This window comes from Bufo gargarizans, chromosome 4, assembly GCF_014858855.1.
Source record: "Bufo gargarizans isolate SCDJY-AF-19 chromosome 4, ASM1485885v1, whole genome shotgun sequence".
NCBI lineage: Eukaryota > Metazoa > Chordata > Amphibia > Anura > Bufonidae > Bufo > Bufo gargarizans.
In genome coordinates, this window is record NC_058083.1 from 406715047 (window position 1) to 406742294 (window position 27248).

At 40.7% G+C, this 27248-nt stretch overlaps 1 protein-coding gene across 1 annotated transcript in view; it reads left to right on the forward strand.

Moving 5' to 3' along the window:
- GRM1 (glutamate metabotropic receptor 1) overlaps positions 1-27248 on the forward strand; it is a 492448-nt gene that overhangs the window by 395189 nt on the left and 70011 nt on the right. Inside the window, exons 4-6 of the mRNA XM_044291230.1 lie at positions 156-402; positions 4270-4438; positions 13153-13279. Of these exons, the coding sequence (XP_044147165.1) occupies positions 156-402; positions 4270-4438; positions 13153-13279 (543 nt within the window). The remainder of the gene's footprint in view (positions 1-155; positions 403-4269; positions 4439-13152; positions 13280-27248) is intronic.

Here is a 27248-nt window from a genome sequence, read left to right on the forward strand (position 1 = left end):
TGTACGAGTATGCTACCAAAATGTCAAATCCAGTTGGATATATAATAACTGGAAATTATGTGTAGTATCCATATTATTCATAAATGCTATATATTCCGTGCTTTCAAAAAATGTATTGTACATAAAACAAATCCTTGATTTTTGTTATTTTCCAGGCAATGAAAGCTTAGAAGAAAATTATGTGCAGGACAGCAAAATGGGATTTGTCATCAATGCAATCTATGCAATGGCTCATGGCCTCCATGACATGCATGAATCCATGTGCCCAGGTCATGTCGGTCTGTGTGATGCAATGAGGCCTATTGATGGAAGCAAACTGCTTGAATTCCTAATAAAAAGTTCATTTGTTGGTGTTTCTGGGGAAGATATTTGGTTTGATGAAAAAGGAGATGCCCCAGGAAGGTAAGAGTTTGGTTCATACCAGCATAGCATGAGGACACATTTTAGCACAATTGGTAGGAGTTGAATATTTTTTTTTCCTTTAAAAACTCTACCTATTACTTAATATAAAGCATAATGCCCTTCAGTGTATAAAGTCATTAATAAAATATCAAGCACAGATTGGCCCTGTCATAGGCAAAATGCTAAATACACTCATTGAGAATGTAATGATGATATAGGTAAGTGATTACAATATTAGATCAATAGGATATGTTTATTTGGAGACTTACAGGCTTCATATGGTATCCTGTGTCACAGGATTGAAGTGCTCATCATGAGGCCTCCATACGTCAAAACCAACCATCACTGGATCCCAAACAGAACCTTGATTCACTAAAGATAATATGGTTCCAGTGTGTAGCAGTCAAGGCTTCTTCTTGATTATTCCACTACAAACTAAGGCGACGGTGGCTGGCTGTCAATTGCGGGACACATAATGGGCGGTGTGGCAAAAACAACCTCGCCACTGGGTTTTGGAGGGGCCTGTTTGCCAGCTTCTTGCCTCAGGATTATTGCCCACATACTAAAACTTTGAAGGAGAAGATAGACCGACCGCATAGCCTAAATCTGTGAAACTGTTTTGGGCAGGAAAGCCATGCTTGCGGTCGGTCAAATGTGACTTCCATGGAATTCGGGAATCCCTGCTTGGATCTGGGTGATTTCTGGATATGTTGTTCGCCCAGAGCAGAGCTATCCAGAGATGTATATTTTATGGGGATATGTGGGGCTTTGGGGTGTTTTTTGTGTTTTGGGTAAAAATGTGTGTTTTCTGCCTATGAGTGATTAAGTTAGCCCATTGTGTTTGGTAATTGTATCACAGCCAGAGTCCATTGTGTTTGGTAATTATATCACAGGCAGAGCCCATTGTGTTTGGTATTTGTATCACAGGCAGAGGGGAAGTTGTGTACATTTGCTTGGAGTGTTTCAATACTGTAAAGGCATGTGATTGGCTAATGTGTAAACTGTCGCAGTCTTCCACAAGGTTCCCAGGGGGAGTGTCCCTTGCTGAAGACCTGCACAAAAGGCTGACATGTAGCCCCATTAAAGAGTTCCTGTTTACCCTCAACATAGAGCCTCGTCTCATGTGTGTGGGGAAAAGACTGCATCTACACTGGGGAATGGTATATGCTGTATGCTCCCCTGGCTATAATCCCTGAGTTATTTTAAGAGCTTGTTCCTGCATCACTCTCTGAAGGAAGCCTTGTTGTAGGTCCAGGGTGGGTAGAAGACGGCGGGATCCCAACCAAGCTGCGGCAGTTCGTGGGGTCGGCAGTGCTTATGGTGTCAAGTGGAGTGCTTGGAGCCCTCGGGAAGCACTAGGAGCATCCAGCAAGAAGGTATCCAGTCGGAGTGTCAGGAGATCCGTTACAGGCAGGGAGCTGCTTGTGCTTGTCAGCAGATCTCTATTGGTGGTCTGTATGGGCTATGTGGAGCCTGTTTGCATGTTTGCCCTCACCTAACCACTGCTCCCAACACCTCTTAACAGCTAGGTCAGAATGGCCTAGATGGTGCGTAATTTGTCAAAATGATTGTCCTGCTTCTTTCAGTCCAATGATGGACCCCCTCTCAAACTCAGTCAGCTGGGTAAAATGTCCTTGATTGCATCATATATGGGGTGCACCAAGCAGTTTTTTACCCGTGCGTCAAGGATAACCTAGATACACCTCTTGTACAATAAAGAGGTATTACGGTTTTACAAATGAAGGTTATTCTTTATACAATGACCAGTACTACCATTTTTACATGTGCTCCATGTTTTCCACATATGTAATGAGAGTGAGCTATACAACCTTACATTATGTTAGTGAAAAAGTTAAAGTAGAACTTCACTTATATTGTTTGTGGTCTTGATACTGTTTGTTAATATTGTGTACCAGGACTTAGAGCTCTGTTCTCTTACTTAGCGTTCTGATAACCTGTCCTTTCTATTGAATGAAAAAATAAATGTTCAGCAGCCAATGGCTTCTGCTAAGTAGACTTGTCCATCTTCACTTTCCATTGAGATCAATAAGATGCTCCCTGGGCATTAAATTAGTTATGTTCATCCATGCCCTACTCATTGTATCATTTTAGTTAAAAGTGAATGCATACACTTGAACAATACTTTTTTTTTTATATACCTAAATAGGTCCAAACTCTGTGCTGATCATTTTGATAATGTGGTTGGAGCCACCGTTTCCTGACACAGAATTAAACATCTTTTGTCTATTTTCTAAAATCCATTTTAGTAAACAATTTTATTCCCCATAATATAACAGTCGTGAAGCATCTTGTGATGTTCCACTTACATTCCTCCTAGAAATGTAAGATTCAATTGACAGCTGGGTGTTACCAGTCTGGAGTGTGCCCCTACACTCTCTCTGACACAACCACACTGTGTAGGGACACCTCTCTTTGACAAGGAGACTGGTAACACCTAGTTGTCAATGTATTCATAAATATTATGGGGAAATAACAGAGTTTTAGGAAAATATTCTGAATCAGAAAATGTTTGCTCCAATCCCTATTTACAATGGATTATAACAGAATATACACTCACCTAAAGTGTTATTAGGAACACCATACTAATACGGTGTTGGACCCGATTTTGCCTTCAGAACTGCCTTAATTCTACGTGGCATTGATTCAACAAGGTGCTGATAGCATTCTTTAGAAATGTTGGCCCATATTGATAGGATAGCATCTTGCAGTTGATGGAGATTTGAGGGATGCACATCCAGGGCCCGAAGCTCCTGTTCCACCACATCCCAAATATGCTCTATTGGGTTGAGATCTGGTGACTGTGGGGGCCATTTTAGTACAGTGAACTCATTGTCATGTTCAAGAAACCAATTTGAAATGATTCAAGCTTTGTGACATGGTGCATTATCCTGCTGGAAGTAGCCATCAGAGGATGGGTACATAGTGGTCATGAAGGGATGGACATGGTCAGAAACAATGCTCAGGTAGCCCATGGCATTTAAACGACGGCCTATTGGCACTAAGGGGCCTAAAGTGTGCCCAGAAAACATCCCCCACACCATTACACCACCACCAGCCTGCACAGTGGTAACAAGGCATGATGGATACATGTTCTCATTCTGTTTACGCCAAATTCGGACTCTACCATTTGAATGTCTCAACAGAAATTGAGACTCATCAGACCAGGCAACATTTTTCCAGTCCAACAGTCCAATTTTGGTGAGCTTGTGCAAATTGTAGCCTCTTTTTCCTATTTGTAGTGGAGATGAGTGGTACCCAGTGGAGTCTTCTGCTGTTGTAGCCCACCTTTCTTTCCCATTCTGACATTCAGTTTGGAGTTCAGGAGATTGTCTTGACCAGGACCACAACCCTACATGCATTGAAGCAACTGCCATGTGATTGGTTGACTAGATAATCGCATTAATGAGAAATAGAACAGGTGTTCCTAATAATTCTTTAGGTGAGTGTAGTTACTAAAATGAGTGTTAAAAGGGTATCATTAATTTTAGCCTGGGAATATGGATTCCATGCACTCACCATTACTGACAAACTCAGCTGTAGAGGTGAAGTTAATAAAGTAATAGATAAGTAATGTAATAGCACAAATGATTTTACTATATAAGGACCTAATGTTCAGTGCTAGCAAATAAAATAAATAAAGTTCAGACACATAAATGCGACATTCATTTCAATGAGCTCATGTTCTTTTATCACTGATCTGCTTGTCCAGTTGTATTAACTGTGAGAGCTTATTCGTCTGTGCATTGATTTTTAAACAGATGGTACATAGCAAATGGATATAAGGCATCATGAGAAGATGAGCTGAGAAGATTTCTAAATAAAAAAAAAATTTCTTTCCAACTTTAGATATGATATCATGAATCTTCAATTCATTGAGCCAAACAGCTACGATTATGTTCTTATAGGAACTTGGCATGAAGGAATTTTAAATATTGATGACGATAGGATACAGATGAATAAAAGTGGGATGGTGCGATCTGTCTGCAGTGATCCTTGCTCAAAAGGACAAATAAAGGTAGGCAATTAATGTGATATATATATATATATATATATATATATATATATAAAGAAGAGAAGCACTGCACTCACCTGTGTACGTATTGGGAGGCACGGATGAAAGGCCGGACCCGGCTTAACAATGTGGAAAAAGAAGGATGGATCCAGCTAAAAGGACATACATGGACACCACAGTCTACATGTTTCTGACTAAATAAATCTTAGTCCCTATTCATGTCATAAAGAGTTTTTTTTATGGGAAGCTGGATCCATCCTTCTTTTTCCATATATATATATATATATATATATATATATATCTATAATAAAAATTTGATTTATTAAAAAATATACACATCTACAGCATAGATTCAAGGTAAATGCATTTCATAAATCATTAGGTTGCACAGGGCGTTTCTGTGTTTATGTACGTAACAATCACTGTATAAATGAAAAGTTCAATAACTTTCTAATATACTTAAATGCTATGTTATACTATATTATGTTGAATTTTTTCTCCATCTTCAAAATATTTGTTTGCTGTCGGTGAATGAGAACATTGCTAGTTACATTGTGTCTACAGATGGATCACTCTTCCTTTTGGTGCAGTTTCTGCTTTGGCTTATATCAACTAATTTGCATATTTTTTCCCCATAAAGCATTGCATGAAAACCAGTCTCTATATGGGGGGTTGGGTCTCTTCAATGAGAATCAGTACCATCTCTACCTCCAAGCTGTATCTAAGGCATCACATGAAGCCATCCAGTACTGAAAATGGGCAAGACCGCTCCTAAACAGTTGTCTATAGATCAGCTGCTCTTCATTTTGCAGGTTTGGCTGATTTGCATACTTTTCTCCCGAAAAGTGTTGCCTAAAAATAAAACTCGATACATCCCCTTGATCAACAGGCTGAAAACTCAGATTTATTCTTACTCTAAAGTGACAGGTGGATACAATGGGGGATATTTATTATCTCCTTTGTGCCGGAAAAGTGGTGTTAAAAAGTTTCAGATGGCACTTTTTAAAAAAATTGTCATATGTCCCAGTTTTTTGCCGTCCTTGCAGTTTTCTAAAAGGAGGCATGTCCAGGGAAGGGAAGGGGCGTGGCCAGCCACCCTGACAAACGTATCTTCTTTTACGCCAATTTTCTGAGCTGTCAAAGATTTCTGCTTAGGCACATGGACTGCAGGAGGATACGTGTAATTTATGACGAGGCATGTGCCCCATCATAAATGTTGTGCATCCTCCAACAGTGCAGGGGATATCAAGACTATTGCAGAAAGGGCCAGTCTTGATAAATCTCCCCCAATGTCTCCAGGCTAGGCAATGCACTGTGAGCTAAAAGCCTGGACCGATACATTGTAGCAGCTACTGATGATGTATTTAGCTCACATTGCATAGACTGGATATAATTTAATCCACATCTTAGCTAAGAGCAGGATAAGGTCTGTATGGTTCACTGTATCTGAATGGAACAGTTTTCTCATTCACTGACAGCAAGCAAATATCTTGTTAAAACCAGCAAGGAAATGAAACACATTTATTATGACCCCCCTATGCCAGAAACTTGCGCAAAAGTCAGTCTCAATCCCACATTTTGTTACTTTTTGAACACCCCTGGCATTTCTATGCCACCTTCATCAAGGACGAGTTGGATGTGTGGTGTAGGCACTTCCATTGGCTCTGACACAGTCACTGTCATTTACTCCAGTTTCCTGGCATACATGACAATTGAAATCTCCTCCAGCAATGGACAGGAGCAGATTTCAATCTAGGTGTATAGAGTGTCGGAGGATGAGGCTCGCAGCTTGTCATAAATTAAGAGCATCTGCCATCAGCGCAAGGGATATATTTACACCGGTCATTGATAAGAGAACCCCAAAATATATAAAGTTGCAGAATGTTCCATTTATATATACTGATTAAAAGGATTATCCCACAGCAAACACTTGTACCCTATCCATAGGGTAGAGCATAAGTGTCTGATTGGATGGGGTCCAGCTGCTGGACCCCACCGATCACAAGAACAAAGCTTCTGTGTTCCCCTGTTTGAATGCAGCAGTGGTTACGCATATGCACTGAATGTGCGACGGGTGAGTATTTGCTAGAATGTAATAAACAGAATGCAAGAATCTTTTAAGGTATTGTTTCCTTACTCCTGGCTTCATCTTCCACCAAACACCTGGGAACACTGGAGGACAAATTACTCCATACACTCACAGTGGGATTGTTTGCTCATTTCTCTAGTTTGCTTATCACTTCTGCGGTTGTAGGTAACACATGAATAGCATGTATCATTCAGGAAGCTAGGTTTCTCTTGGAAGTATTGCCAATAAATCCGCCTACTTAATTCCCAGGTAAACTGTATAATTAAATACTTCAAATAATTAAGCATTTAGTAATCAACCACCTATCCATGTTTACTACACACATTATGATTAACACAGACAATTCTTTGAAAACATTACTTACCAGCCGCCTGTAGGGTGAACATGCAGATTTGTTGCACCCTTTTCATCTGGTGAGAGTATAGTGCCCCATAGAACCACCATTGCCTTCGTTCATGCATATAGCATTGTCTTGGACAGTTATGCCTGTTTATATGTAATAATTCAGAGAGATTATATTGGTAATTTCACCATATAGAATAAATACACAAAATAGTCAATGATAAGAGTATAATTTATCATAAATAAAAAATGTATGATAAGAGTATAATTTATCATTAATAAAAATTGTTTGATCATGCATAAAAGGATAGATTTTTTCTATATATTTAAGTTTACTGATATTGTGAAACGGGTTGTTCCCATGAAAAGTCTTACTATGAAATGAATAGGGCATTTCAAATCATGTATTATTGCAATATACTGCACATGCAGTAAAAAAAAAAATTTTTTCATGTACATTACATTTTCCTCTCTGGTAGCGCCCCCTACTGTTTATCCATCTGTCTCACCTTCTCCCACATTCAGAGGCGGAATAACATGCTCAGTAGCTTCCCTGCTCCCTTCCCTTGGTGCCGACGTAATGATCTCATAGGGAAGCAGGTAAAGTGGCCCAGACACCTTTCATGCTTTCTTCTCCATTTCTATATGCATAGTTATTAGGTCATTTTCTAATTATACATTCCTTTTTAAGGGTGCATTCACACAACTATATATATTTTGCGGTCCACAAAACATGAATCCTCAAAAAATAGAGATGATGTCCATGTGACATCCATTTTTTTTGCGGATCCATTACAACAATGCCTATTCTTGTCCTCAAAACAGACAAGAATAGGACATGACTCCGGAACAGACATACAGATGCAGACAGCACACGGTCTTCTGTCAGAATTTTTGGCCGACCCATTGAAATAAATTAATCGGTTTGGATGTGGACCAAAAATACACAATCGTGTGAATGCACCCTTACAGTCCAAAAATTTTGACAAGATATGTCCCTAATCCTGCAATGCAAAACAGACACAGAGGGGGACACTTAATAAGACCAGCCTTTTAGAAACTGGTCTTAATAACCCCTATAACTATAGCTTCCTTGCTGTCTTACATTTAGACCATTTTCTATGCCTATAACAGGCGTAGAAAATGATGAATGAGACAGGCCTGTCTGCCCATCCCCTTCCCCGCCCATGTCACGACCATTGTTTTACACCTGGCGTGAGCAGGGAGATCACAGATTGCATCGCAAAAGAACTTTGTGCCGCAATCTGCGCCAGAAATACACCTAATTTAGGCATATTTCAGTTTGATAAATGACACCCAGAATACTATTGTAGTATGGAAGCAATCTTTTTAAAAGGGGTTATCCTGAAAATTTTTATCTTTTTTTTTTTTTAAACTCATAATCTTCCCTTTCTGTGAGTTGGCAGCAGCTCATCAGGCATCTGCATCTCCCAGGATGCATTTCAAATAACTGTAGTTAACCCCTTCCTCGCCTGCATAGAAAATAGTCCCTCACATATAGCCCCGGAGATAAATATAGTATGTAAAGTCCTCCTATGAGTTGATAAGTAGGGATGAATGATTGGTGTCTGAGCCACTTTACCTGCTTCTCTAGGAGATCATTACGCCAGCACTGAGGGGAGTGGTAGGGAGCAGGGAAGCTATTGAGCATGTTAATCCACCTCTGAATGCAGGAGAAGGTGGACTAGAAGGAGAAACAGCAGGGGGTGCTACCAGATAAAAAAAATTTAACTACATAATAAACCTTACCTTGAAATTACCTATTCAATGCTTAGTAATACTTTTCACAGCATAACACGTTTAACATACAAAACAGTTATTGAAACATACTTTAATATTACATCAAAAGGCTTTTTACTTTGGGATTTATAACATGATTCTTGTAACATTGAGAATTTTCATTTTAATTTGTTTTAATAATTTACTTCTGTGAGGCAAAACATGAAAAAATAATTAAAGGTGTTGTCAAGAAAATCCATTTTCAGTCAATACATTAAAACCATTATTATCATGTAAGGCCCAATTGTGCCTTCAAAACAGCTCTGATCCACACTCACTATGCACCAGCTATAGACCTATCTCATTACTTAATAATGACCTAAAATGATATGCGAAGTTACTTGCCAATAGGCTTAAAGTATATTTGCCAGACCTTATCTCCCCTGAACAGGTAGGTTTTATACCCACTAGAGAAGGGAAAAATAACATAATTAGGATTATCCACCTTATGCAATGGGCTAAAAAACAGAACATTCCCTTAGCGATTCTCAGTATAGATGTGGAAAAGGCGTTCGATAGGGTGGACTGGTTATTCATGACCAAAGCATTGGCGAAATATGGCATCCCGGATTCCTTTATTGCCACTGTCATGGCAATGTATAATTCGCCTACTGCAAGGATTCTGGTGAATGGCATGCTGTCTCCCATGTTCCAAATATCAAATGGCACGAGACAGGGTTGCCCTCTCTCTCCATTGTTGTTCGTACTAGTGATTGAGACCCTTTTGCAATCCTTTCGGCAACATGAAGAGATAGCAGGATTATCAGTAGGATCCTCAGTACATCAGAGAGTAGCATTCACTGATGACGTGATAATTGCCTTTCCAGCCATCATGTCGACGCTCAATTATTTTTTCGACATGTCCAACTTTTCGGTGAATCTGACTAAATCTGTAGTGTTATATATGTCTATAGAGTCAAGTGATCTAGAAGTTCTGAAAAAAATTACACCCTTTCTATGGACTACAAACCATGTTACATTTTTAGGGATAAAACTTACCCTGGATTTCTTCCGCTTATACCATGAAAATTTTGTACCCCTCCCGAAATGCCTAGAAGATACTATTAGCTCATGGGACGTCCCGTATGTCTCATGCTTTGGACGTAGGACTTTAATTAAAACTATCCTTCTGCCTACAACCCTGTACTATATTATAAACTCTTCCGATACCCATTCCCAAATCATTCTTTAAAAGAATACAGGACGGTCTGTTGAGATTTCTTTGGGGTGGGAAGAGAGCGTGTCTACCTTTCAAACAAATAACTCAGCATCCCACTAATGGTGGGTTAGGTATCCCGGATTTACACCACTACCACAAGGCAGTCATGAGTCTCAGGTGTCTAGAGTGGTTAAGACCACATTCCGACAGACTAGATCTAATAGTAGAACAAGACATGTCGACCAGCCCATTACGCACATTCCTATTTATGGACAACTCCCAAACCTCTAAAAGTATCCGAACTAATAGTTTGATTACCAAATATACATTAGGTATGTGGGCGAAATCTAACTGGAGATCTATTTTGATACCGAATGACCCTATTTTAATGCAAATTAGAGATGTCTTTTTTTAAGCATCTACTGATTTTCTGCAGACTCTCCCTGAAAAGGTGAAACAGTGTGTCTCTCCGTTGTTAGCGTTATGCCCGGATAATGATATTCCCTCAGCGGTAGACCTTTATAAACATCCATTGATGACGAATAGTGTTGAGCGCGAATATTCGGATATCAATTTTTTTTAGCGAATATCGGCACTTTGCTAATTTGCAAATATTTCGAATATTCTTTTTTTTATTGTTATATTTTTTTCTTTCCCACTTCCCTAAAGTAGTTCTTACCTGTCCTTAGGATTCCTGGCTTCCTGGCTGCTCCAGTCAGTGCCCGTTGCCGCTTCTGCCGACTTCCGTGCTCATGGAGCGTCCCCATCACCATGGGAACGTCTCCATACTAGAATGTACTGTCGGAATTGAGAATTACGTTGAAATCGCAATTCAATTAATTCAAGTTATAATAATCGAATTGAGATTTAAACTTGGACCTGGTTTACTATGGTTGGCTTAGTAGAATTAGCGAATATGACGAATGTATTCGTCATATTCTTAAAAACTAAGATAACAAAGTATTCTCCATCTTCGTTTTAGCTACCTACTCGTCAACTTCGCTAATTCTAGCAATGAAATAGGAAAGTTGACTATAGAGACAGCTAAGTTTAACTCGCTATGGGATAATATTACTTTGCTTTTTTTTTAAAATAAATAGAATAATTATAATACTTGATAATTATTATAATTATTCTATTTATAAAAAAAAAAGCAAAGTAATATCGCATAGCGAATTAAACTTAGCTGTCTCTATAGTCAACTTTCCTATTTGATTGCTAAAATTAGCGAAGTTGACGAATATGGAGCTAAAACGAAGATGGAGAATACTTTGTTATCTTTGTTTTGTGGAAAATGACGAATACATTCGTCATATTCGCTAATTCTACCAAGCCAACCATAGTAAACCAGGTCCAAGTTTAAATCGCAATTTGATTATTATAACTTGAATTAATCGAATTGCGATTTCAACTTGGACCTGGTTTACTATGGTTGGCTTGGTAGAATTAGCGAATATGACGAATGCATTCGACATATTCCACAAAACGAAGATAACTAAGTATTCTCCATCTTCGTTTTAGCTACCTATTCATCAACTTCGGTAATTCTAGCAACCAAATAGGAAAGTTGACTATAGAGACAGCTAAGTTTAATTCGCTATGCAATAATATTACTTAGCTTTTTTTTTTATAAATATAATAATTATAATAATTATCAAGTATTATAATTATTCTATTTACAAAAAAAAGCAAAGTAATATAATCGCATAGCGAATTAATCTTAGCTGTCTCTATAGTCAACTTTCCTATTTGATTGCTAGAATTAGCGAAGTTGACGAATAGGTAGCTAAAACGAAGATGGAGAATACTTTGTTGTCTTCGTTTTGAGGAATATGACGAGTACATTCGTCATATTCGCAAATTCTAGATATTAAACCAATAGGAAAGTAGCCTTAAGTTACAATCGCAATACGCGATTATTTAAATTGCATAATAATCACGATAACTAGAAAAATGATGAATATTCGATTTCGACGAATATGAAACGAATATTCTCGTGAATATTTGCAAATTTTGTCGAAATCGAATATGGCACCTCCTGCTCATCACTAATGACGAACTGTTCTCCATTTCATATTAACTATTGTATTCAACATCTAAGGAAATACCTGACCCGTTTACCCACCACGGTAACTCATTCTCCATTTGAACAACTAGCCATACAAATTAAAGATCCAAAAGGGAAAATTTCCAAATTGTAATGGATTTTAATGTCTCTCTCTAATATAACCAACCTTTTTACAGCAGTGGAAATTAGATCTACATATTATATTTTCCCCATTGGAAAGGAGACGTACTTTTTCTCTATCCAATTAAGGTGTCCAGATGCGTCAAGTTACAGGAAAACAGTTATAAAGTTCTGGCCAGGTGGTATTTTACTCCTCAAAGGCTTCACGGTATGTTCCATAGTACTAGCCACTTGTGCTAGAGATGCAACATGGAATTGGGCACTCATGCACATATTTGGTGGTACTGCGATAAAGTGACTCCCTTTTGGCAAGCATGCCACATAGATGAATTGGAAGCCAATTCAACTCTTTGAAATCCTTGTCATGTTCCTCGGACCATTTGGGAATTCCATTGCCCTGAATGGGTGGATTTGGTGTACAGTACAAAAAATTTAATACAGGTAGTACATATCAAATTAACATCCACAAATCCATGAATGCCAGGACCCAAGGTCGCTCATATCAATTTAAGCGACCTTGAAATCAATTTCACTTGCTGCCTAATATACCCAACCCCTTTAAAAGGTGCCACTGTCACAAAATGACTTGCCTGTTATTCACTTTACCCGTTAATGGTTATCACTGATCAGTATGTACTTTTTTAGGGAGTTCAGAATAAATAGAGGGGTTCACCTGTTCAGGATCCTCATCTCTTGGCTAGAGTGCACAGTAGTTAGAAAAAGCAACAACTCTATCTCTCTCTGGATAACCTGGCCTGTCTTGCCTTACACAGACATCCTAGTGAGATGTGCACTGTGTAATGCTTTATTCCTCCTGTGGGGGCGCTGAAGGGAAATTGAAAACTTACTACCAGGTTCTACCACAGGGTACATATTATTTCTGGAGGTCCAAGCAGTTGTTTTCAAGGGACCCTTCTTTCATGAGGTATTGCCTAAGTGGAGATCCCCTTTAATGGCTATTGGTCTTAACAATACTTAGCAGACAACACTATAAGCTTATAAAAACAGTTTGCATAGACTGGGTAATGGAAAATCTTATACTGATTTACTGGTGACAATAATAAAAAAAAAAGGCAAGTAATTTATTTGACTTTTACCGTTATTTGGTCTGATATTGCTTTCCTTTCTATATGGTTCAGGTGATCAGGAAGGGTGAAGTAAGCTGTTGCTGGATCTGTACCCCTTGTAAAGAAAATGAGTTTGTACTGGATGAATTTACATGCAAGGCTTGTGATTTGGGCTGGTGGCCCAACCTAGGACTGACAGGTGAGACACCATTTTATAGTACATATTAAGAACTGATTTTTTTTTTGTGATACAAAGACATCCTGTATTCATAAAGAATACGTTTTTACTTTTAACATTAGCTTTTCTACATATTGTTATTTACTGCAGTTTACTACAATTGTATTAAAATATGACAACTGGTTTTGGTAGGGATACATTAATAATACAAAATATTTTCTCTAGTAAAAGAGCTACACAGTATAGAAAATGCTTAACTGTTAGGGATGTTTCTGGCAACAAGCTTGCTGACTTTACACAGAGAAAAATAGCAGAATTGTGAATGCAGCTCTGGGAAATAATGCATTCATCCTTCAGGTTCTAAACCCTGACGTTATAATAAATTCAACATGCAACTGTCTTTCTTGAGCCATTGTAACTAGAAATGACATACAATGTCTCAGACAATGCTGACCTGTGGCCAATGTGATTGGCTGGAAGTAACAACCAATCAGCATGTGCATTTCATTGGTCAAACAACTGTTTTACTGAAGTGGATGCACTATCTGGCTGTCTAGTAGTGCCTCTCTAACGTACATTAGTAATATTGTAACCTGAGGGATTACTGCACAGAATAGAACTCATTATCTATGAAATACAGTACAAGTAATGAAATGTACCTACGAAGGCTTTACAGCTATTGAATAGGATAGAATATACTGTATATAGAGAGACTGTAAACTGGTACTCAAAAATAGACATGCCGATTATTTCATCAAGCTCATTAATAATTTTGAAGAGCTGTATTTTTTTATATTTAGCTCAATCCAACCAACAATGTTTTGGAGTTTTCTATAGGATCACTGGTAGATCCAGTATAACTGGCCATTGTTGTCATACAGCGTCAAACTCACAGAATAATTTTTGAATGCTAACTGCTGAACCCTGGTTCCTTGACAAAAAAAAGCCTAGTTGTTGGAATCTAAATTAAATTTTATATCTGTGAATGTGATGATGATAGTTGAAAGGAGGCTCTATTAGGCTACTTTCACACTAACATTTTTGCTGGATCCGGCAGAGTTCAGCAAAAATGCTTCCGTTACTGATAATACAACCATCTGCATCCGTTATGAACGGATCCGGTTGTACAGAGATACTGTTGTAAGTACAATAAATCTTTGCACGTGACGGTGGCAGTCTGGGCTTCACTATTGTTGCGACCTTTAAATACCCACAGGAGTGTTGGAGAGAGAAGGGATCCTCGGGTATACCCCTTGCAGATCTTTCCCCGTGCCTTTTGTAACCCGTACCAAGAAGGAAGGAGGTGTATCAAGCAGCGCGGTTTTCCACTTTCTTGATTTACTTGCTTCTGTGATCTTCCCACATCGCATTGAAAACCTGCAGCGCAAGATTACAGATATAGATACATATACTAGTGACTTTTTTACTGTGAATCCGCTAATACTGTCTACCAGAGCGAAACCCAACAGGGGACAAAACTGAAGCTTTTTTTCCTGTATTAAGACCCTATGACGGATCTCAATACCGGAATAGAAACGCTAGTGTGAAAGTAGCCTTACCCTGCTAGGCCTCCTCTAGCCTGGATACAGGATGATATACTGTTGGGCATGGAGACATACAAGTTCTATATGGTATCCTTTAGCACATTTGCCAAAGATGTTGCAGCTGGGCCTGTAAATCCTGCACACTCATAGGTTGCCAAAGCTGGCATCCAATAAATTCTCAATTGGCGATAAATCTGGTGAATAGGAAGACCAAGGAAGTGTTGCAATCAGATGGAAACATTCTGGGGAAACCCTTACTGTGTGTGAACAAGCATTATCCTGCTCACAAATGCCAGTTGGAAGCCCTGTCATGACAGGCAGCACAGGTGGCCGCAGGATATCCTGCACATGCAGTATTCGTGATCTGTTAGTGTCCTTCTTATAACCACTAGTGGTGACTGACTGTCATATGCCATAGCTCCCCAGATCATCACACCGTAGTTATGTCAAAGTGTCACTCCAAAGCAAAGGCAGGATAGAACAGCTCACTATGAGGCCTCCATTCTCAAGCCTGACTGTTGTTGGAACCCAAACAGACCCTAAATTCAGGTCCTGTCCATGACAGTCCAGGTTTGTAATTCACAAAACCACTCCAAACAAAGGCGACGGGGGCTGGCTTTCAATAGCAGGACATGTAATTGGTGCAGTGACACCAAACTTCCTTCTGCTAAGCGCCAGAAAATGGCCTAGGCATAGACAGGTGTGTGTATTGAAGGTGTCACCTGTGTCTGGCTGGTGGACAGCAAAACTGGAGGAACTGCTCATGCTTGTCACTGGAAAAAACGATCTACTGGGTTCTGTCTAGATCATCTAGTTGCATTTCATCGTGTGTGCTTGCTCTTACTTAACCACTGCTCCCAACACCGCCTAACAACTAGGTCAGAACGAACTACATGGCAGGCAATTAATTGAAATGACTAGTGTTAAGTGAATTGAAGCTTCTGAAGTGGAATTCGATCCAAAGTTTAGGAAAATTTTGATTCGCCACAAGGCCGAATTTCTTCGTGCTTCATGATAACTAATTGGATTTCTTTCTAAAATGGCTGCTGCACATGTTACAAAGTGAAAGTAATAAGCCTGGTGGCGCGATATGACCCATAATGCCATGCAGCTAGCCAATATGCAGATAGCCATTCTCTGTGACTTCACAGCCCTATAAAAAGCCTATCATAGAGAGCATAGAAGAGAGAATTCTGTTCAGGCGCGAAATCACTGGTAGAGATGGTCTTGATGATCAGATACAATTCTTCTTTATTTCAAGGTAGCGCATGTACATGCACTACCTTCAAATAAAGAAGAATTGTATCTGATCATCAAGACTGTCTCTACCATTGATTTTGCGCCTGAACAGAATTCTCTCCTCTACAAGTATCCTTTGGGGGACTGTGCATCCGATCCCAAAGAAATTCCTTCTGCGGCTGCAGTCCTGGTAAAAAGGTCTAAATCACACAAGTCTACAATAGGGTTGCCTTTTAATTTCCTTGCATTTGCATTGAACGTACTACCCTATTGTGCGCCCCCCTTCCCGCTTTTGTCTTCATTCACCTCGTTCTCGAGCGGAATCTAGATATGCCCGACCTTGAAGATCATAGAGAGCATAGGGAGAGACAAGAAATATGCTAGGGACAGTGGTGCAGAAAGCTTTTAATTGGAGAATATTGGATAGAGAGAGTGCAGGAATAGTGTAGGGAGAGTTTTTAGACACTGTAGGGAGAGCATTGGGAGACTGCAAGGACAGTGCAGGTTGAGTGTAATCGCCATGTGCATCTTGTTCACCTGCTGCCACAATCACAGTTAATCTTTTAATTTATGCATAGAACTACTGTACCTCAGTATTAAAGTGCAGTGTAATATATAGCAGTCTGCATCTTTTTTATTTAACCGCTGGAACATTCATAGTTAATCTCTTATTTTACTGTATATAGAGAATTACTGTGCCAAAATATTAAGGCGGTCTAATATATCTCCATCTGCATCCTGCTTTACTGCCGACGCATTCTCTGATTTTATATATAGAATTACTGTGCCGCAGTGTTAAACGGCGGTCTAATATATTGCCGTGTGCCTCTTGTTCAACTGCTGTCACAATCCCCGTTATCTTTTAGTTGATATAAAGAATTACTGTGCTGCAGTATTAAAGGGCGGTATAATTATTGCCATTTGAATCTTGTTGAACTGCTGACACATTTGTAGTTACATTACCGATACATCTACTGTACTTTATGGCCAACAGACAGTTGCCTGGACCCTCTAAAGCAAAAATGTTGATGTAGCAGCAGAAAAAGGGTTGGTGGTAATTAGAGATAAGCAAAGTTTTCAAAATTCGATATGAATGCTTTGCAGAATTTCGCTAAGAAATTGTCTTCGTTACAAATTATTTTGTCACAAAGCGAATTAAATCAGGCCTATCCTGGCCTGCAGTTAAACTTTAAGGACAGTATCTCGATGTACGTCAGTGTGCATTGCACCAACATGCATAGTTAATCCTTTCTGGTAGCGAAAAAGTTATTGTGCGTCAGAATGACAGGTAGGTCACATATATGGACATGGGCACAGGCTCTGACTGGCCTACAAGGGAATAGGTGAATCCCCCGGTGGGCACATGATCAAAGTATGCCCCTAGCCCCCCACCCCCTATACAAGTGGCACAGGATACAGTAGACAAACTACACTACATATACAGTAGATAGACAGCGTACAGCCTTTCAAACAGCCTGTGTTCATATAAAAACTTGGTAGATTATTTCGCAGACTACACAGTTTGTTATTACAAATGCATCCAGTGGCTGAGATCATATCTAGGCACAGAATCAGGCCAGCTATTATCCTCTTTCCCCAGGGACAAAATAAAGAAAAAGAGGCAGAACCAATAAAGTAGTGGACACAAAAAAATGTTCCTTTAATGCATGTTGTGGCAGTCCAAACACATAAAAAAAACTTATATTAGCTGTAAAATGTGTGTCACTATTAGGCTCAGTTAATACTTGAGTTATTTGGTCAGTTATTCTCATCATTTATTTTCAGCCAAAAGCAGGTGCGGCTCAAACCCACAGAACAGGTGTAGATCTATTCACGATACCTAATCCGAGAGTAGGCTTGGCTCCTTAATTTGGTTCACAAAAAATGATGGAAATAACTGACCACATAACTGAATTGAGTCTTACAGCTTAATGTTAGTGTCAGGTCTAATTTATTGGCATGGACTAAACCGTGCAGTGGCACAAGATTCAAGTAGTGGCCCCATCAGAGGGTTGTGTTGACGTCACTGTTTATTTTTCCCTTCTTCTGATCTGTCAGAAGAACAGCAAAATAAAATCAGATCCTGTATTTTGAGCATCCTCCCTAACAAGGTCAGTATGTGGTCAGCATTTAATCAGTATTTGTAAGGCAAAAAAGGAGTGGGTCCAAAACAGAAAAAAATGTGTTTTGGACCCACTCCTGCTTTTGGCTTCCAAATCATGATCAAATCCTGATGCAAAATACTGACCATGTGATAGAGGCCTTATGGACACTCAAACTACAGGATCCATTTTGTTTTTTATTTTTATGTTCTTCAGATGGATCAGAAGAACTGAAAAATAAACAGTGATGTCAACATGGCCAAACATGGAGACTATTGGCCCCGTAACATACTGGCGAGGTGGCAACAGCATGAAGAGTCACAATGGTGGCCACATAACAGACTGGTTAGGGTGAAAACAACTTGAAGAGTTACAATAGTGGCCTGGCCCCAGAACAGAGTAGGAAGGGTGGCAAAAAGCATGAAGAGTAACAATAGTGGTCCCGGAACAGAGTGGAGAGGGATGGGGCAACAGTAGTGGTAGTAACAGCACAAGATTGTGGCAGATCAGTAGGGGCAAATGGTAGTAGAGGCAGCAGGCGTGTGGCATCGGGCAGGTGGCAGCCACAGAATAGTGGCAGCAACACATGGCCAGAATTAATGGGCCGCTTTGATGCCACACTACTAACTGGACAGAAACCTTGCCCAGGACAAACTTGGCCAGTTGTGGCCACTATTGGCTGTCTAGTAGTCCAGGGGATCTTGGATCTTGGGTGACAGGGGGCAGTCAAAGTATGCAACCACCTGATGGTTCTGGTTCTGCTCCATATCCTGCTGCTGCTGGGTGGTTTCTTCAGTAGGTGGGTGAAGAAAAGCACTCATCAGAGACTCAAAAATGACCCCTCCAGCAGTCATGGCAGTGGAGCGTGAGCACAGAGGTTCCCCCCGATTAGACCTTTATGAGGATGGGCGATGGCGTGTGTATGCAGCAACTAACCAAATACAAAGTATGCCTTGATAGTAATTTAGTTTTTCATCCCTCTCAGAAGGTGTAAAAAAGGCCCTCGTTTTGGATCAGTACTGAGAGTCTAACATTGCAGAGAGCCAGTAGTCACCCCTCTTCCGAATGGTAATAATGTAGCTGTTACTACGCAAACAACTCAACATGCATCTGCCCATTTGCGCAAGCGACTTGGAGGGACTCCCTGCCTCGATCACCACTGCTTACTGCCATGGTATGTCACGGTCATCCGCCTGGTCTTCATCAACACCCTTAGCTCATCATGCTCTTCCTGCTGGTCTTTTCCTGTCACTTGGGCAGAAAAACCACATAGTTTTGTATAGTATTCCTGGCATTTATATCCTCCTTCTCAACCTTATCCTTCTCCTGTGCCAGTTCAGCCTCCACAAAGCTCAGGAGGCCGTGAGATGTAGGTGCCATGTCTTCTATTCCCTTGCTAGTCATATTTATCAGCATTCTCGTGAAGGAGTGGAATGACATCATTCATCCTGTAGTCCCTGGTGACTGACAAATAAAGTGGCCTCCTTATAGGTCTTGAGTAAATGGTAGGTGTCACAGATGAGTTACCACTGTCTAACATCAAAGTTACACCGGGGAGTAGTTCTATCCATCTCCATAATCAAGAAATCGGTCACGTGTTTCCTCTGCTCATACAGTCCGTCCAAAGTGTGCGGCGTGGAGTTTCAACGTGTGGAAAAGTTGCATTTTAGGCAATGTAGGGGAACACCATTCTGCCTTTTCAGGGCAAGGAGGATGCATTTTGCAGGGTGGCTGAAGTGCATTCGCAGTTCCGTGAACATTTTTAACAGCTCTATCTCAGATTAAAGATGTGCACCATGCAGGGTGCATTGGTGAGCTCTCCCTGATGCAGCACAGACAGAATATTCTGCCCATTATTGGTGACCATGTTTCTATCTCCAATTGGTGAGGAGACAGTGAGAATTTGATTTCTTAGTTTATGACGTAGAAGTATTCCTCCCCGATGTGACTCAGTTCTCCCAGGTGCAGAACCGCACAACAACGTCGTGCTTTGCATAGGTGGTATGCTGGAGGTCTACTCTGAAGTGTGCCTTTAGTGGAGACTGAGAATAAGGTGGAGGATGTGGAGGCAAAGGAGGACATTGGCGCAGAAATCCCACAATTACAACACGGAGGCGGTATTGCCATGACCTGGTCAAGCTGCTGGTGTCCCTGAGCCAGAACCAAATTTATCCAATGGGCTGTAAAGGATATATATTGTCCTTGACCATAGTTACAGCGCCATACATCAGCGCTGACCTGAACTATACCAAATGCCGACAGGCTCAAGGACTGGCCCACCTTCTGCTTAACATACGTGTGCAGAGCTGGTACAGAATTAATGATGGCTTGAGACTCTCCATCTTGGCACTGAGTCCATGATATAGAAAAGGAGGGACTGTAATACTAGCAACTTGACCAGGTGCATTTTTAGCTAAACATGTGACAAGGAGTAGGAGGAGGAGCATGAGGAGCAATAGACGAAGGGAAAGAACAACAGCTTCCTTCTGCTGAGTTTGAGGAGCCCTGACTGCTGGAGAAGGGGTGTGGGCTGCTGGGAGATGCAGCGGTTGCTGCATCATGATGTGCCACTACATTAGTGCCACTGTTTTCCTAGGCCACTCTAGGGAGACTCTCCATGTGTTGATGCAGGACCATGGTGTCGACATTCGCACCCTGACTGTGCTTTACCTTCTGCCCACACATCTTGCATACCGCCACGCTAACATCCTCCAGCAACTTGATAAAAAATAGCCATGCTACTGAGTATGGCATTTTACCGCCACCACTCCATAATGACTGCCCGCCACTGCCTTTATGAACCTGTGCACCGCTAGTTGTTTCCTGACAGGTAGGTTCCTGAGTAGCAGACGGTTTACCTCAAGCGCATTTGGCTCCAGATTTCCCACTGCATCCACCCTGCTGGCTCATCGGCACGCTGCCACCCTGCTGCTGTCTCACGGGCCTGCTGCCACCCTCACCCCCTGATGATGATAATACCTCCTCTTAAGCTAGCTCCCACGTGCAATTGGCTACATCATCATCCACTACTGTCTGGTTGTCACTTATGTCACCCTGACTGCTGACAACACGTGCTCCCACCCAACTGTCATCATTGCTAGTTGCATGCCTAAAGGAGGACGCAGCAGACCTCTCCTCCTAATCTGGGCTTGCCTGTAGCTGCTGATTGTCCTCAATAAGCTTGTCCTTGCTAAAAAGCAAAACAGTGCCAGCAGCATACATTACTTCCCGAGCAGAAGGAGCAGCAAAAGAAAGAGGCAGTTGCAGGACAGATGAGTGCACAGAAGTTGTTCCTAGGCCATGCCAACTGAGTGTGGCGTCAGAGGAACCCACCGTTTTCTGGCTGTGTGTGTCTGATGTCACTTGAAATGATGTTGAAGAGCAATTCAGCCAATCCAGTACATCTGGATTGGTCAAAACAAGACTGCTGGATGACAGCTCTGTCCTGTTGCTGCGGCTGCTGCTACCACCACCCTCTCTTCTGCTACTTGTGCCAGCTACAGCAATAATTTTGCCACTGCCCATTCCTTATGAAGGTCCAGGCAACTGTCTGTTGGCCATAGTGTACAGTAACTAAATTTGTAATGTAACTAATAATGAATGACGTAGCAGGTGAACTAGATTAGTGAGCCAATATATTAGAGCCCCTGGGGAGACCGAGTCTGATGCACAGTAAGCCGGTATAACGGGACAGATTAAGTATGAATGACGCAGCAGGTGAACTAGATAAATTACCCTATATATTTTACCGCTTGTTGAGGCTGAGTCTGACACACAGTAAGTCTATATATAACAGAACAGATTAAGTATGAATGGTGCAGCAGGTAAACTAGATAAATGTGCCACTATATATATATTAGGCCACCTGTAGAGACCAAGTCTGATGCACAGTAAGGCTATGTATAACAGAACAGATTAAGTATGAATGGCATAGCAGTTAAACAAGATGTACAGGGCGATTACACTTAGCCTGCACTGTCCCTGCTGTCTACCTATGCTCTCCCTACTGTGTCTAAAATCTCCCTATGATCTCTGTACACTGTCCCTGCACTCTCCCTATCCATTATTCTACAGTTAAAAGCATTCAGGAGCAATGTCCCTAGTGCTTGAGATGTCTCTCCCTAAGCTCAGTTCACAGTGAAATGGCGGAGACCGCGCGGAATAAGGGTTTTATAGGGATGTGACATCACAGGGGATGACTAATTGTGGACTGGCTGGCTGAATGGATGCTTCAATTTACTCAACACTAGACGTAGCAGCAGCCGCAGGTCATCCAGAGCTGCCACTGTCATGTTTTGATCAACAATCCCGCTGTACTGGAATGGTTGACTCGCTCTTCAACATCATCTCAGGTGATAACAGATACACACAGCCAGGAATCGGTGGGTTCCTCTGACACCACACTTAGTTGGCATGGCCCAGGAACTGCCTCTGTGCCCTCACCTGTCCTGAACCTGCCTCTTGCTTTTGCTTGTCCTTCTGCTAGCCAAGTAATGTATGTCGCCGGCTCTGCTCTGCTTTTCAGCAAGCATGAGCTTTTTGAGGACAGTCAGCAGTTACAGGCAAGCATAGACTAAATCCTCATGCACACGGCCGTTGTTTTGGTCCGCATCCGTTGCTCCATTCCGTGGCCCCGCAAAAAAAAATGTAACCTGTCCTATTCTTGTCCCCGCTTTGCGGACAAGAATAAGCAGTTATATCTAAGGCTGTCCGTGCCGCTCTGCAATTTGCGGAATGCACACGGACGCCATCCGGTTTTGCGGATCCGCGATTTGCATGTAGCCTTAGAGGAGAGAACTGTATGTTGAGTGTATCGCCGTGTGCAGCAAGTTCTACTGCACCCACATTCAGAGTTAATCTGTTATGTTAGTGAAACAGTTAAGTTGTGTCTGTATTCCAAGACGGTGTAATATTTTGCCCTGTTAAACTGTGCAGTGAAGCCAAATTTATCATAACTAATGTATTTTGTTAGCTGTTGCATTACTCAGCATCAGTATTAGGCCATGGTTAAATATTTTACCCTGTTCAATTGAGCAGTGTAGCCAAATTTCTCATAGCAAATTGATTCTGTTAGCTGTTGCTTTACATAGAGTCAGTTTTAGAACACAGTTAAAGATCTAACTGCGAGCTTCTTAACTTCATGAATTTTTTATACACATTGGAGCTTTAATTACTGCAGCTGCAGGTGTAATATATTGTCATGTAAATCACGTTCTACTGCACCGACTTTCAGAGTAAGGGTCCATTCACACATCCGTAGAATGTGTTCGCACCAGTTCCGGAATGGGAGCAGACCCATTCATTCTCTATGGGGCAGGAATGGATGTGGACAGCACACAGTGTGCTGTCCACATCCGCATTTCCGGAGAGCGGCCCCAAACTTCTGGTCCGCGGCTCCGGAAAAAAATAGAACATACAAAATTTAAACCCATGTTGATCCCTCCACAAGGTGCGGGATATCTCCATACTATGAACCATTTTTAAATATCCGGCCGCCGAGATAAATATACTATCGGTGATCAAGTCTGGGTTAACTTCCATGCCTTAACACTGAGAGGCCCTGGTATACCAGATTCATAGCAATTCATGTCAAATTTATTCATAACAAAACTAATAATTTCTTGTCGAAGTTCGGCAAATTGACAATGCATTTTAGAGGTATGTCTAGCAGTCAACAATCTCTGATCAAGTGGTACACTATCCAAAATAGCCTATGAAGCCTAAGAGAGCCTTTTTATGGGGGAAGCAGTTTTAAACTCTCTTGTGACAAGGCCTAATGTCTGATCAGACCACCTCTGTAATAATTTACATATCTGCCTGACACATAACTGCATCTTGGTTAATGAGTGTTCACCCTGAGATTTACAGCATCTTTATTGGAACCTTATGAACAATCTTCATGGTTGCTTCATGTTCTATTCTCTGTTTACCTGCTCACTATCGCAACTGCAGGGCGAGCAGTATGATTAGAACTATGGCATTCCCATTCACTTCAATAGGAAGGCACAGTCATATTCACTGGAACAGACAGGCACTGTCCCATAGAAGTGAATTGGGCCGTCATACTTGTAATCACACTGGTAACCGCTGCAGTTATGAAAGAAAGCAGGTAAACAGAGAAGAGAACACAGCGTTCGTACGAGCGATGCCTTCTCTTCAAGCAGCTGAACTTTCCACTGATTTTATAATAAAAAAATAGGAAAATAAAGAAAAAACACTCACACGGTATTAGGTATTTCTGCGTTTGTAACAACCGTTTCTTTAAAAATATCTCATAATCCACCATGCCAGACGAACACCGTAAAAAAAAAAAAAAAGTGCCCCAAAAAATTTCATTTTTTATTATCTTATATCGCAAAAAGTGCAATAACAAGCGATCAAAAAGTTATATGTACCCCAAAATAGTACCAATCAAACCATCACCTCATCCCACCCCTATGACTTTCAGAAAAAACACTAAAACATGATTTTTTTGTTTGAAAAATGCTTTTACTATGTTAAAGTGAAATAAATTTAAAAAAAGTTGACATATTAGGTATCGCTGCTTCCGTAACAACCAGCTCTATAAAAATATCAAATGACCTACCCCCTCAGATGAACACTGTAAAAAGTAAAAAATAAAAACTGTGCCCAAAAATCTATTTTTGTCACCTTACATCACAAAAAGTGTAATACCAAACGATCAAAAAGTCATCTGTACCCCCAAAATAGTACCAATCAAACCGTCATCACATCCTGCAAAAAACAAGACAGTTGCACAAAAAATAGACATTAACCACTTCAGCCCCGCTAGGTGAAACCCCCTTCATGACCAGAGCACTTTTTACACTTCGGCACTACACTACTTTCACCGTTTATCGCTCGGTCATGCAACTTACCATACAAATGAATTTTACCTCCTTTTCTTCTCACTAATAGAGCTTTCATTTGGTGGTATTTCATTGCTGCTGGCATTTTTACATTTTTTGTTATTAATCAAAATGTAACGATTTTTTTGCAAAAAAATGACATTTTTCACTTTCAGCTGTAAAATTTTGCAAAAAAAAACGACATCCATATATAAATTTTTCGAAAATTTATTGTTCTACATGTCTTTGATAAAAAAAAAATGTTTGGGCAAAAAAAAAATGGTTTGGGTAAAAGTTATAGCATTTACAAACTATGGTACAAAAATGTGAATTTCCGCTTTTTGAAACAGCTCTGACTTTCTGAGCACCTGTCATGATTGCTGAGGTTCTACAATGCCCAAACAGTAGAAAACCCCCACAAATGACCCCATTTCGGAAAGTAGACACCCTAAGGTATTCGCTGATGGGCATAGTGAGTTCATAGAACTTTTTATTTTTTGTCACAAGTTAGCGGAAAATGATGATGATTTTATTTTTTTTATTTTTTCTTACAAAGTCTCATATTCCACTAACTTGCGACAAAAAATAAAAAATTCTAGGAACTCGCCATGCCCCTCACGGAATACCTTGGGGTGTCTTCTTTCCAAAATGGGGTCACTTGTGGCGTAGTTATACTGCCCTGGCAATTTAGGGGCCCATATGTGTGAGAAGTACTTTGCAATCAAAATCTGTAAAAAATGACCGGTGAAATCCGAAAGGTGCACTTTGGAATATGTGCCCCTTTGCCCACCTTGGCATCAAAAAAAGTGTGACACATCTGGTATCGCCGTACTCAGGAGAAGTTGGGGAATGTGTTTTGGGGTGTCATTTTACATATACCCATGCTGGGTGAGAGAAATATCTTGGCAAAAGACAACTTTTCCCATTTTTTTTATACAAAGTTGGCATTTGACCAAGATATTTTTCTCACCCAGCATGGGTATATGTAAAATGACACCCCAAAACACATTCCCCAACTTCTCCTGAGTACGGCGATACCAGATGTGTGACACTTTTTTGCAGCCTAGATGCGCAAAGGGGCCCAAATTCCTTTTAGGAGGGCATTTTTAGACATTTGGATCCCAGACTTCTTCTCACGCTTTAGGGCCCCTAAAAAGCCAGGGCAGTATAAATACCCCACATGTGACCCCACTTTGGAAAGAAGACACCCCAAGGTATCCAATGAGGGGCCTGGCAAGTTCATAGAATTTTTTTTTTTTTGCATAAGTTAGCGGAAATTGATTATTATTTTTTTTTCTCACAAAGTCTCACTTTCCGCTAACTTAGGACAAAAATTTAAATCTTTCATGGACTCAATATGCCCCTCAGCAAATACCTTGGGGTGTCTTCTTTCCAAAATGGGGTCAGTTGTGGGGTGTTTGTACTGCCCTGGCATTTGAGGGTCTCCGCAATCATTACATGTATGGCCAGCATTAGGAGTTTCTGCTATTCTCCTTATATTGAGCATACAGGTAATGAGATTTTTTTTTCCGTTCAGCCTCTGGGCTGAAAGAAAAAAATGAACGGCACAGATTTCTTCATTCGCATCGATCAATGTGGATGAAAAAAATCTCTGCCAAAAAAAAAAAAAAGGAGGGGAAAGGCGTCTGCCAGGACATAGGAGCTCCGCCCTACATCCATACCCACTTAGCTCGTATGCCCTGGCAAACCAGATTTCTCCATTCGCATCAATCGATGTGGATGAATAAATCATTGCCGGGATTTATTTTTATTTTTTTATATATATATATATACAAAGTGCTTGCCAAAGCATAGGAACGCCGCCTCCTCCTCAGCTCGTATGCCTCGGCAAACGTATCTGTCACTGCAGAGGAGAAAATCCCGTCTTGCAGCGCCGCATACACCGACTTGCGTGTAATCTGACAGCAGCGCAATGCTTCTGTCAGAATGCACATCGGTGCTGCAGCTGGTCAATCGGTTGGTCCACCTGGAAGGTAAGAAAAAACCAGGCCACAACGCAATAATTTTATTAACTTTGGAACAGAACATGTAACTTTAACTTTTTGAACTAAACATTAACGTGTTTGCTTACTGGTGTTTTTTTTTTTTTTTTTTTTTTTTTTTTTTACCTTTATAGAACAAACCTCTCCTTCCCCATGGGTCAATGTGCAAAGCGCAAATCGCCCAAAGATGTGGCGAAGTGCGTTATGCACTTTGTCCCATGTGAAAGGAGACGTTTGCAGCAGCAGTGAGTGAA